Below are 13,692 nucleotides of genomic sequence, written 5' to 3' on the forward strand. Positions count from 1 at the left end.
GTAACCCTCCTGTCCAAAAGAGACCTCGGGAGGTAGGGATGTCAATGAGTGGTGCTTTGTGGAGATTTTTTTTTTACATCGGCAATCATCAACAATCTGCACACCATTTGAGAAATAAAGCAGGGGAATGAAAATGACAGCTTTAGACAGTTTTGGATGAAAGAGGTGAAAGACAGGCAGTTGCCTCGGTGACAACTGTGGACTAAATTGTCTCGGTGATTGAGAGTCAGCTCAGAGTCGTAAGCTGGAGCTAAGCCAGTGTGGAGTTGCAATAACCATTTGTCCCAAACTGGGAAAATACATTAACAGACTATGCAAGCCTCCACATCACTTTCCATGCCACTGTGCTGTTTAATATGAGACCTCGGCCATACCTCACATTCAGAGATTTAAATGTTCTGCGCTTTTCTATTTACAATTTAAATTTAATTTCTGAGATTTCAGGATGTTGTAATTAGCATGATCTATAGTTTTCTGAAGGACTTCTACCGGTCTGAACATACTATAACTTCACTTCTACCTCCAGAGTATTATTTCTTTTTCAATGAAGTCTTTAAAAGCTTCTATGGAAGGTGAGTGATTTGGTTTGACCTGTGGCTAGGTCTGCACAAGATTGCTTTCTGCTAAAACATTGATGAGCCGAGGGAGCCCACGGTGAATCCTAGGGAGCTGGCTATTTGACAGTCTGAGATTCTCAGACAGATGAAAAGTGTCACATTTGAGCAGAGTTCAGCACATGTCTGAGAGGAGAAAAAAAGGAGCCATCTGCTGTTTCTTCTATGGTCCCGGCTTCCACCCACTCCATCATTAGAGTCGCTCCCTCAGATTGCCTCCGCTCAAGCCTTTATCACCCAGCTGAAGCTGAGCTATTGCAGTTGGCATTCAGAGCGGGCAACAACTAGTGCGCACAACAATTCATCCTTGCCTTTTCTTCCAGAAGAATTTATGGAAAAGTGAGCAATCACGCCACTAATGACCATGTGATATTCGAATGTGGACAACAGGTTGTGTAGAGTGGGTTTCTGACAGCAGGAGCTTTTTGTGGGAGAAAAAAAAGCCTCTTTAAGAAACAAAGTAATAATTCTAAGGATTTTAAAAGCAATATACAAATATTCAAAACCAGTTCTGCAACAACTTTTTTGATTGGGAGCAGCAGTGCAGAGCCTTAATTAACAAAGCATCTCTGTTTTTCTTAGTTGTATGGAAGTAATCTGAATTGATAACACATGAATCGCAACCAAATTTCATTCATTAAAATCAGTGAGCCGGTTCTTGGCACAGAGCCCAAAGCCCAAGTTTAAATCTAGCAGATGCCACTCCTGAATGAGAAACTCATCAATGTGTTCAGCCCCTTCATTTGAATACAGTATCTTCATTAGTTTTAAATTATACCTTTGGGTCCAATGAGAGAGGCCTCTGGAGCTTTGCCGCCATCGCCACAGTGGTCCTCATCAAATGCCAGACAGTGTTCGCCGGTTCCCGCTACCACCTCTGCGTTTGACGGCAGATCCTTGCTTCCAGCCAAAGTTCTGGGTCGGTAGATCCTCCGGGAGTTTGTGTCCGACACATACAGCTGGCCGCTCACTGGATCAGTCACCAGGTAGTACCGGTGTGCTGGGTTGTTACTGCATTCAAGATGATAACTCAGTTATATACTGTAATTGGAGAAAGGTTTTTTCTTTAAAAGCCTTTTTCTAACAGTCCAGCCAGATTGTACTTTAATGGCAACAATTTGCTCCTAAAACGTGATCGATGCCTTAATATCTGAAATACCTCAATCTACCTCTAAACTTCAGCTAACCCTGATGAAATTTAGCCAGATTTTTCTCTCTGAAAATCCCTCCCCATTAAGAGTTAAGAGTAATATGAAGAGCACAGTGAATTTCTCAAGTCGTTTCATCTGTATGCATAGGTGTATATGCAGTATAGGTAGAAAGTACTTTCAGAACATCCAAGAGGCAGTACATTAAAGTATATATCTTAAGTGTAGTGGCATTAATTAGTACCAGTGATACAGAGTGTTCATTTCCTAATTAAGTGTAACTTTGTTCGGTCCAGTTGTTGCATAAATTACAAACCTTAAGACCCAGATAGCAAAAATTGTCATGTGCATGTAAAGTAAATGGTAGCAAGAAACAATGTTTATTCTGAATTTTGCAAGAAACTGTGAGAAATTTCCATAACAGTGAAAGAAGAGCAGGGCCTTTGAGGATGAAAGAGTGGAAACAGAGAGAAGGTTGAATAGATGGGAGTCAAACAAAATTCAACAGGATACCACTGCAGTGGGGTTTCGGTGTACAAAGCACAAATTGACAACTTGTGCAGCAGATCATTTCATTTCCTATCACTCCCCTGTGGGAAGAAGCCTTTGGAAATACAGAAATGACTGGCTTATGTTAACAACATGCAACTACTAATGAATTCTCGTTTCTATTTGCATTCAATTGTCACATAATGGGACAAAGAATCAAACGAATTTACAACACACTATCAACTGGTATTTATACTTTTAAAAAGAAGCTATCAAAACTGTGATTTACTGTCACATTTTTAAAAAACTCGACATATTTAAGAACTACAGTTAAGGCAGGATGGATACATACAACAGAGGCAGTTAACATGAAAAAGCGAGTGCTTTACAGCGCAGTCGTAAACATGGCTTCTCTGCTTGTACTCCAGCTTAATGGTACCTTTCTCAATGCTGACCGGCAATGGAAGTGGATAATGTGACGGCAAAATAAATGTGGCAATGAAACATCTTTGTAAAATGATGAAGATGGAGTCGTAAAATTTGACAGCTATTATGAGTCAAAGTAAATGCCCTAAATAGGTGGCTGCTATCAAAGTTCCATAAAGAATTCAACAAGTTAAACATTAGTAACCCTTTCTTTTACAGTCAATCTTCAGGGGGTGGGCGTAATAACGGAGACACCAGTATGGTGTTATACAGTCCAATCAAACGGTCATATAATAAATATTACCTGTGTGAAGCTTATTTGGTCATTTCCTTTAAAAATGTAAGTTGTGAAGGATTTGCCATGTGTTTGTGATAAAATTGTATCATTTGTGCCAAGGCCATCAATGATAAAAAAGCTGCTGCTTGACTATAGGATTAACCAGTGACTGTGTCTGTTCTCAAATTATTCATCTTCCCCTGTAGCTCAAAAGTTTCACCGTACCTGTCCCAGGTGCAAGCGCAGGTGGTAGTCATCCTCTGATGAAACTATCACAAACTCTTGGTAGCTGGCATTGTTCTGCAGGCAATCTGATTTGTCTGACTGATCCAGTATTCAGCAGCTCTTGTGGTGTCAAGACTTTCACGTCACTCTGCCTCTATGCTCCCTTCACTGCCTTTTTATTTATAACCGACTCTTGTCTCTCTCTTCTTTTTTTTTAGGTTTATCTGTAAATGCCATTCCACATATCCCTCCTTCTCTCTGCCAAGTGTTTGAAATGAGAAATACAGCGAATCTGAATTCAAGAAGTAAAACAGAATTAAAGCCCACCAGGTGAGTTAAGCAAATTAATCTTAAATTCATATAAAAAGTCACACACGCATTTTCCATAATCCTGCTCTTACACCAGTGGAATGTATGAAATGTGTTCCGTAGCTTCGCTTGATAGAGTGCTGTTGTCTTAATCAGGAATACAAAGCAGTTGTGTAAGTCCCTCTACAAGAGAACATCTGTCAGATGGAAATGTAATCATAAGCTTCACAATGATACTGTTTATTGCAGCGCTCCGAGTTGGACTGCGTCACACGTAGTGATTACTTGCATGAAAGTTGAATGTTTTACACTATGTCAATAATCACTAATTCTGACAGTCGGTGCACTCTTTATCTTGCTGAGATGTAATCAAGCTATAATTGTTCTGTTACAATTATACATGATAATCACTGCTGCTAAAGACGACTGTAAAGGGGAAGGTTATTCATATATTTACAAGGATGATGACATGCAGAAAGAAAACAACAAAACATGCACTAAGACAATACACCTACCTGTGTCTAAAGTCTTTATTTCTATGATAGGATGCAAAGGAAGCAGAAAAAGAGGAAAAAGACAATGAAACTGGTATATCTTGAAGGGATAGTTTGATTTTCAAGTTTTTACTCAATTATTCTTTCTTTTTTTGTTACTTAATCATAGGAATGAATCAGGCTTGACTATTTTATTGCTAATTAAAAGCAAGATTTGCACTAAAACAAGCTTAAAAATAGCATTTTTCTTCACACAGTCTATTAAAGGAAGAAAGACAAACAAACAGGAGTGCAAAGTAGTCTCATTGAAGTCAACAAAGCCACTAGAGAAAGTCAGTGACAGTTTGGCAGAAAGTAGACGCAGAGAGGAAAGCGTGCACTCTTGCGATCATCCTCCATTACCACTGGATCTTACCGTACACTACTAAATCCCCATTTGCACTATTTGCCTATTTTGCACCACTATGCCTTCTTACTTGAATATTGTATATTGTATATTGCATAGCTTTTTTTGTTATACGTAAAATTGTATTGTATTTATTTAAATTTTTACTTTTTAATTATTTTATTTGCATTTTTCTAATCACTAGGGTTTGAGAGTAACGCAATTTCTATTCTGTGTATGTCCTGTACATGTGGCAGAATTGACAAATAAAGTTGACTTGACTTGACTTGACTTGATTTCTCAATTTTAACCTCACATATTGAAATATTGATTCTGTCCCTTTGCTGAACACTGAAGGCAGAATCTCAACACAGATGTTGCACTTTACTTAAAAAGGTTGAGGGAATAACTTTTGTACTGTTACCAAGGAAACTTGCATGACACGTAGCGGAAACTCAACCCACTTTGGTTTTTGAATGTTTGAGAGAGAACAGCAAATTCTAAATAAGCGAACTCAGCCGCTTCTGTTTCTCCAAGCTATGAATGATACCACACATTAGGCAAAGAAACATGGACTTTCACCTGCTGCACTGGTTTATGCGGTTTATGTATTGCAACTGCCATCTATTGTGAACAGAGACATTGCTTTTCCTTATGTCAGACTAAATTTAATAAGGCTAACACAAGTCTTCAGTGTAGTGTTTTATGCTCCTCTTCCCGTAAACAGAGTAAAATAGTTGCTTAGAGTCATAAACCATTTCTTAAAGTATTATTTATCTAGTGACGGGCTGCTGAGCATGCATGCTTGTTTACTGCATTACACGTTTTCCCCATCTATATTATTTTATACTTTCCAACACAACAGCTATGCTGTCTTAAACTATACCTGTGCAGGTATATTGACTCATTTCTGGTGGCCTTTTTTCTTTTTTCACCCAAAACACTTGCTCATTTTAGATTTTAAAGAATCATTCACCCTTGTAAACCTAATATTAACTCCCAAATCAGTGCATGAACACAACCTGCCAACAGTGTGGTGACCTTGGTCCTCTTAAGGCAGTTTTCATATGTTTGTCATGTATGTGTCTCATGGAGGGTGACGGTCCAATGTACATTTAATCAACATCTGCTACTCTGAAATAAGCCAACTGGCCGAATCAGAGTCATTGCTGTGAAAAGCCAACTTGGCATGAGGGCGTAAATCATCCCAATTACACGCTGAAGACAGGATGTCTTTCCTAATTATGGAGATGGATTGGTAAAAGATTTCAAATTTCTACGGCCAGGGGAAAGATTTGTGTGACTGAAAATCTGTCCACCATGCCCTTTCAGTCTCCCTCTCCACGCCGAACAAATGTGGGATTCATATTCTCGTTCACACTTTTGGGGTCGGGTACAGTATGTGGCTTCTTCTTATAAAAATGTGGACGATGCATATGCAGTTTTTTATTTATCTGTTTGCGTAAATGAAGATTCAAGTTTAGTTATGTTTAATAAATTCAAGGGTTAACAGTTAAATCTTGAAATTAATATGTTGTTGCATAATACATGACATACTTTGTAAACTGTCTAGCGCATTACAAAACCCATACAAATGAGCCTCACCTCAGCTCCATGATACTTGTGACATTGCCAGATGGGTAGATACGGCGGATGTAGTTGAAATCTCCCACATACAGGCTTCCATCAATACCCCATGCCAGAGCCACCGGTGCCAAGAGCTTGTTGCCTTGGGCCTGCCCATTACAGCTGGGGCACGAGATGCTTCGACGCCGTCCATTCCCCATAACAGTGGAAATCACAGGGGGCTGGAGAGAGATAAACTGGTTCTCCCCACTCCCTTTGTAAAGTATGCCTGAAGGGGAAAAAAAGAACAAAAAAACCCAACAACACTAATTTACAGGATTGAAAATTTAGCCAGACAAATCCAGATAAAACAGAAATATAAAGTAGTTCAAATCTGCTAAAACAATGTATTTAAAGGAACTGTTCACCATTCTAGGTAACATGCTTGGTGTTAACTACAGAGCTGGAACTAAGAGGCAATTAGCTTGACATAAAGACTCACACTTACTTTAAATTAACTTTTAATATTATGTCTAATTAATAAAGAGAAAGAACAGTGGTGGCACTGTGTGTTTTTGTTACTTCAGCTTGCAGCATCTTTGCTAAGCTCACTAGACCTAACAAACACCGCACATTTCATAACGGTATAAACATAAAGAGAATGTGCAAAGATAATTTTCAAATTCATGATCTAAAGTACTCTGCATAAGCCATCAGAAAATTATGTTTCAGAACAAACTGCTGTTTATTTTTAAATGAGAGGTAACAAATTATAGTCCAAATGACTGGTTTATTTTATACTGCATAAAACTCAGGCAATCTGATTTAAATAGTTCAGGGAGTCAAGGCAGCACACGGGGAACTAGCCTTAATCATTGTTTTAACTGATATAACCTAATACTTCAATGCTGGGAAATGCTCTACAGCTGTTTTAGTGGGTTCCTTGAAACTCTCCGCAAAGCTGAAGTATACATTATGTAAAATAATTTTCTTTTAACTTAACAGGGATCCTGCTCTCCTCTAGTCACAAAGAGGCGGTAGACATAAATACAGTGCAGTGCACCACCCCCTAATAATAGTGCATTTCACTAAGGACTCACCGTATTTGGTGAGTCACTAAAGATTAATATTTTAACAAGAGGCAGCTATAACTGGCTTTTTAAAGGGTGCTGATATAGTGGGACTCTCTTCAAAGGGGAAAAAAACATCAAAGGGAAGAAGTGCATGCTGGAAGCACTTAATTATTCACATCCAGCAACTTGTGTGAATTCACACTGCCTCTGTCCTAATTAGTGGATCTATGACACCTCTGAATGGTCGCATGATGTCGTTCTCCCACAGCGCTGTACCATAAGCCATCGTAACCCTGGATGTATGGGAAATCAAGTATGCAGCCACGCTGCTTGTCCCTTCTCTGATTAGTTCCTTTCATTGATTTAATTGATTGAAGGACAAATTCAAATGAAGGCACGGTCTGGCGAGACTCTGACAGGACGATCTGACCAATCTGTCTTTTGTATCCGAAAGCATTATACATGAGCCTCTAACAAAGACAAATAGGTCCGTGGGAAGGCTTTACGTGTGACGCCATCAAACGCACGACCTTGGGACTTTAATTGAACTGTGATCCATGCGTCTGCTCACTGAATAAAGCACACAGTGTGATGAAAACACTCAGTGAACTGAAAGGTTTTGGCTGCACCCCGAATCAGAGCCACAAATAACAAATAAACTATGTAATCTGACTAGAATTTTAATGTCTGTTTGTGTAATAACTTCCTAACATTCCCAGAAAAGACAAAGACATTTTTAATATCTAAGATGTACCGCAGTGTGTAGGACGTAGATCAGCTGCAGCGGTACAGCTATTGAGCCAAAAATAAATAAATAAGTAAAGAAAAAGAAGAATGCTAAGGTCGTTTTGGCACGCCACTGTGGTCCTCTCTTATTTACACTTCCATCACACATTACTGTATACATAAGTCTTACCATAAGCTATAAGTCAGTGTAATGGAATGGATTAAATATACTTATCAATCATCCGCTACCCCCCAAACTATCACTTCACATACCATCGTATATCCTTTTGCTATGATTTTCTCACATACACAATGTCTGCCTCTAACTTAAGAGCAGATTAAGGTGCAGCTTTCTTCCCTCAAGGGCACTTGGTCATGACACATTACTGCTGATGATTGTTGCAAGGATCAAGCTTGTGAAGTCTCAGCTGGAGAGCTGCACTGATGGGAATTTGGCTTCTGACTGTCTACTGCCCCAGGCCGAATAAGGGGACTCCTACAGTGTCCAGACTAAAATGGCTTTAGAGTTCATAAGCATATGTCCATAAATATTTCATGCTTTTACTCTACTGTGCTCTGAGTTTGGAAGAAATACTGTAAATAAAAACTTTCTTAGAAATAAGTTCCCGCTCCTGAGACAAGGAGAGTATACAGTTTCTGCAGCAAGAAAACTTTGCTGAAGTGTAAAGACGAAAAGCGCTCCCTCGACAGATTTTGCAGAGGAGACTCAAAATATAAGTATGGCAGCAGAACGGCTCAGCCGTTAGGATTGTGTCTGCTCACTGATTAGTAAACGAATATGTGGAGGCGTGTTTCAAATTCTGGATAGAAGCTGGTGAAAGAGAAATCACTGTTTCACTTGGCAAAATGGGACAAAAAAAAAAGCTTTTTTAATTTTTTTTTTTAAAGTCTGAGAGTCTGTTATCTCTCTTGCTCCAAGATCACTCCAACACTCTTCCATCCAACAAGCAAATAACCATAATGTAATGTAACCGCATGTCACGCAGCATTTACCACATTACTAAACAGTCAGACACAGTTAGACTCCAGGATTAACACAGAATTTCCCAAATAATAGCAGAAACAGAGAAAACAATCAAAACTATGAATGTGTATAATGATAAATTATAGTGAATGAAAAGTGGAGAAACCATGAAGGCTATGTTCTCTTACAGAAAATAAAGTGGAAAAATAAGCAGAAGAAGAAGAGGAGTTATTACAGGAATATTTGAGCAAGGACCAGAATGTCATCTTTACAAACTTTGCCTTCTGCCCGTATATAGAAATTATAATTCTTCTCTACACACAATACTGTTCCACCTACAAACTGAATTGATTCTTTCTTTGGACTCATTATAGAAGGTAATAATTTGTTTGATAAAAGGCTCATTTGAGGCATGTAGTGGTAAAAAAAAATTCTTTAATGTCAACATCACAGCTTTCGAGATGATTAATGGTACAAATGTGAGGCCAAGCCTCTGTACCTGAAAGAAAAAAGAAAAGGAAAAAAAAGAAAGAAAATTGGAGCGCCCTTAGCAATGTCACCTTGGTGACACATAGAGAGTACAGAGATTCGTAGGGGAAGCGAGGGAGTGCGTCTTAATTGCACCCTGTCCTTTTCTACTCTCCTTTGCACAGTGTCATTCTCAGAGATAGCACCGAGGCTCCCACTGATCCTGATTGAGGCTAAAAGTGGGCAGGAAACATCTCGGTGCTTCAAATGCAGCATGTGCGTGAGCTGTACAGTAAGTATACTCAGAGATACTGAATTGCTGAACCCTGGCTGTGTCCAATAAGAATCAGCTATGTTACCCTAGATAGAGACAAACTGCAGATTGAGAGGAAGGGCTATCCACTTGTAACGAAGATAGGAGGGGCAGGAGGACATGACTAAAGCACAGACACCAGCAATTTGCCTTATCTAGTTTGACAGGCACTGGAGTGGAAGCAGAGACGGAGAGGGCTTTTTGCTTGGGTCTTTTGACACAAACGATGTGATAAAAAGTGCTCAGATGTTAGAAGTAGTGCAAAAATGAAGCAAGAGTCACAACAAAGACCGATAGCAAATGTCTGGAGCTAAACCGCTGTGCGGCTGCAGAGGACCACCACTTGCTAGCATGTTGGGTGAGGACATTAGTCAAGGTTTACAGCATTAAAGAATCAATACTGGAGCAGCAATGAAGGCAAACAGTGATATTTGGATTCATCTTCATGCTGACCGAGGATATCGAACTGCATTCCTTGCCCAAAAACCCACATGAGCTATAAATCTCAAATGTCAAAAAGTAGCTGAATGCGAGACTGAATAATTCAGTTTGTACTGAGAAAATTTAAGGGAATTCAAGGCAGAACTAGGTGCCGACTCACTACCTCTGTAAAAACAATTAATGTGAGCGCAAACATAGATATGTTTACAGATTGGCTTTTGACACTTTGATGTGAACCCTGCATAAACTAGCATGCCAAAGTCGCTAACAAAAACAATTCACAGGCTTACCAAGCACACCGTCTTTGGGGTGAGCTAATAGGATTGGAGCATGAAACCCTTTCGGCAAATTGATTGCTCCTGTCAGACAGGAATCAATGAGACAAAACAACACGAGTTTGCTATTTTTGAATCTTTTAAATTTAGTCAGTTTAAATATTTTCAGGGCGCCGTTGTAAAAGGACAAGTGAAAAGTGTGAAAAAGCCTCGGGGAGGCTGCAGCATTTACTGCATAAGAAAACACTCAACACCATCTGGTTCTTGTTTTATTTCTGTCATCACTGTTTCCATGTACAAAAATAAGCCCGCACATGATGATTTTTCATGCACAGTAACGTTTGATTTTCTGATAAATCCAGACACACGGTACAGCTCAATCTAATAAAGGATGCCGCATACATTAGCATATCACACATGCTGCACTTATCTGTTATCACAAATGCATCTCACAACAACTCCAACTGTGATGCTGCCACTCTGAAGGCTTTGGAGATGGGTGTGCTATAGTTTGAGACAGGTGGGATGAAACGCATTGCACCAGCAGCAGTCGAGCTAGAAGCATATTTCAGTGTTCTTTTGCACACTTCACAAACTTCAGGTTCCGGGTGGCTTGACAGATTGGGTTTCTATGTCTGTTCTTTTAATGTTCAACAAAGAAGCAGGACAAAGTACCATCAAGGATTGAACAAAGAAACTGCTTCTCTGACATGTTTTCCACAAACATTTCTGACAAAACACACATTCGCAATCTCTGACTTCTGAGTCGCCTGTTATATATATATGAAGAACACATGGATGATATTACTGTGCAAACCCACTGAGTAGCTGTGGGATGAATAGTTCTGTACCTGCCAGTTGTGGAGGCAGAAACGAGTTCACAAACATTTCACCTTACAGAAAGCCCTCCTCTGGTAGCCAAAATATCTGGTCACAAAAATAATCTGAGTGGTTCACTTAAAAGTTTGATGGATCCGGATAAAACGGCACAAGAAAGAACCAGATTTATACTTTAGTGCTGGGTGGTTGCAGAGGCTTTGTAAGGGGGCTCCAAAACTCATGTGAACCTCCTTACACAACACATCAAAGCTGTGGCGATACAGAGACCTTAAGAAATGTAACTGTTCAGCACATGCTGCATTTTTACATTTTCAAATTTAGCATTAAAATCACAGACACTCATAAAAACAACTGTTTCTTTTAATTCCCAAACAGCCACACAGATCTTTTAACTGTGTGCTGTTAAATCTATGATCATAATTTATAGGTTCAGCCTCACTATAGAGCTACTCAGAGTGTCTTATACACATTTTTTTATCATATTGACAAATTCATATTATTTTAAAATAGAGGTCGTGGCTCTTAGGATCCAAGCCTTTGAAGAATATTGAATGTAAAGCTTTGCATGTGATGGACGATAATACATTTTCATTGTAAAAACACTCAGTCTAATGCACATGATCTAAAGCATCAGTGACAGCCATTACTGACATTCTTTCAACATGATGGAACTCTATGATATATCTGAAAACCAACAAGTGGCCTGATAAAAGCTAAAAAAAGGGCTAAAAGTTTTTCTATGCTGTTATTAATTTTCGTTCTGCTCAAACAAAGCTCTGTAAAGAACAATTCATCATAAAAGTTCAATACTTACACCTGCTAGTGCAGAGTCTGACCTCTGAGTGGGCGATGTTTGTAGAGTGGTACCCATCACTAGCACAGTACGTGCTTACTGATGTTTTGAAGGGATTAATACTGATTAGTTTCACCCACCTAGCTGATGAGCATATATAATAAAAAAAAAAACCCTGTTCTGCACCAAAAGAATGTACATTTTATTGCAAAAGTGCAATTCATTTCCTCAAAGCAATTCTGTTTAGTTTAGGTAAAAGAAAGTGATAAAACCTTTACCAAATCTGTAACTTCCTTTCTGAGATGCACTTGTTGCTCGTGGCAAAACAAAGGAATCTTATATGAGTTTGTGCTCTGTTAACTATAAAGATCCATTTTTCAAGGGATTTTAAAAATGCTTCATTTTACTTCCAAATGAGCCAAGATCAGCTTTCTATGCCAAAAAAACCAAACAAAAATATAAAACCTATTCGAATGAAAACAAAATATGTATTCACCAACTCCACTCTGACAGTGTGAGACTACGGACTGACCTCGACTATTTTCGAGATGAAAAGGACACAAATTGTGTTGGACAACTGGAACAACGGTTGTGAGCCGAAGTGGGTTTAATGTCAAAACAGCAGTCTGGCAAACTGACAATGCACTCACTAGCCCGAGGCCCTGAGGCACACTTCCTATAATTGCAGTCATATTACTGCCTCCACAGTAGTAACATACTGAAACCCCTTAATAGTGTGCTGGCTGAAATCTCCAGATTATAGAGTGTGACCTCCTGGTACTGTAACCCAGCAGTGACTTTGCTGTAGGTATATTTGATAGTTTCATTATGTATGTTTCCCCTTTCTCATAACTGTGCAGCAGCTCGACAAAGACAAACTCATGTCCATTTATTGTACTTGCCGATTAAAGAGAATCTGATTGATGACAGAGCAAGAAATTAATTAAGTTTATTGAATTAATGCGAGAATTAAACATGACGCCTGTTCATCAAAAGTGTAAGCCTTCGTGAGCGCCAAAAGGCCGTCTTCTTCCTAAAATAGCTGAGTGGTGTAGAATCGTTGCAAGCCTTGCACCCTGGTGGCTTACTCGCTGATTTATTCAGTCATTACTGTGAATGATCGGCCCTTCAAAACTCTCCTCTATTATCTGCAGATGGGATGACGAACCATCTTTCATTTTGATTCAAGTATTTATTGCGGTGATTCGGGGTAAAGACCACCTGCCTGTAACCCAAAGAGGCTACCTATCTCTGCAGACACACATGCATATTGTATACATGTTTATTTCTTACCATTCTGAATGTCCAATATGTGGTGTTTGTCTAACATCCACCCGCCCATGTTGGAGGCATCCAGTTCATAGCCTTGTAACACCGCTGTCCTCTTTTCCCAGAGCACCACATCAAGACAGGACTCGTATTCATATCCCACTGACACTGAAAGTAATGACAGCAGATGCCTGTGGTGAGCAAGGTTACAACCTCCTTATAAGATACTTATAGCAGCAATGAGGCTTGTAGCTTATAAGACATTCAGTACATGTCGTCGCCATTTCTTGTATTTCCTGGTTCTGCCTTCTCTTTGGCTGTTTAATTTTCTCCAGCTGGGATGAGTTTAGAAGGCCCATGGGGTTTCTGTGTCTTGCCTGCACTGTTTGGAGTTTATGTATTCTCCTCTCATTTGTCTGTTTTATCTTGTGTAAATGCAAATAAACCACAATTCCAAATAATCAAAATATAAGGTGGCAAGAAATATTGAAATGATCAAAGTTCAGATGGAGCACATTTTAGGAAAAATCACAAATGCTGCAAAATTCTCTGAACTCTCAGTTCGTGTTGAGCTTT

General features: G+C 39.2%; 1 protein-coding gene across 7 annotated transcripts in view; it reads right to left on the reverse strand.

Annotated features, from left to right (window-relative positions):
- The window catches only part of LOC309720886 (teneurin-3), a 133,354-nt gene that overhangs the window by 13,948 nt on the left and 105,714 nt on the right, over positions 1-13,692 (reverse strand). For 5 of the 7 annotated variants that reach the window (XM_082558102.1, XM_082558101.1, XM_082558105.1 and 2 more), the window contains 4 exons: positions 13,141-13,284; positions 5,973-6,222; positions 4,004-4,024; positions 1,393-1,625 (listed from right to left, as the gene is read on the reverse strand). In XM_082558102.1, coding sequence (XP_082414228.1) covers positions 1,393-1,625; positions 4,004-4,024; positions 5,973-6,222; positions 13,141-13,284 — 648 coding nt within the window. The remainder of the gene's footprint in view (positions 1-1,392; positions 1,626-4,003; positions 4,025-5,972; positions 6,223-13,140; positions 13,285-13,692) is intronic. The other 2 variants (XM_082558106.1, XM_082558103.1) reach the window with 1 other exon arrangement.

This window comes from Aulonocara stuartgranti (genome assembly GCF_965226115.1).
Source record: "Aulonocara stuartgranti genome assembly, chromosome: 2".
In the NCBI taxonomy this organism is placed as follows: domain Eukaryota; kingdom Metazoa; phylum Chordata; class Actinopteri; order Cichliformes; family Cichlidae; genus Aulonocara; species Aulonocara stuartgranti.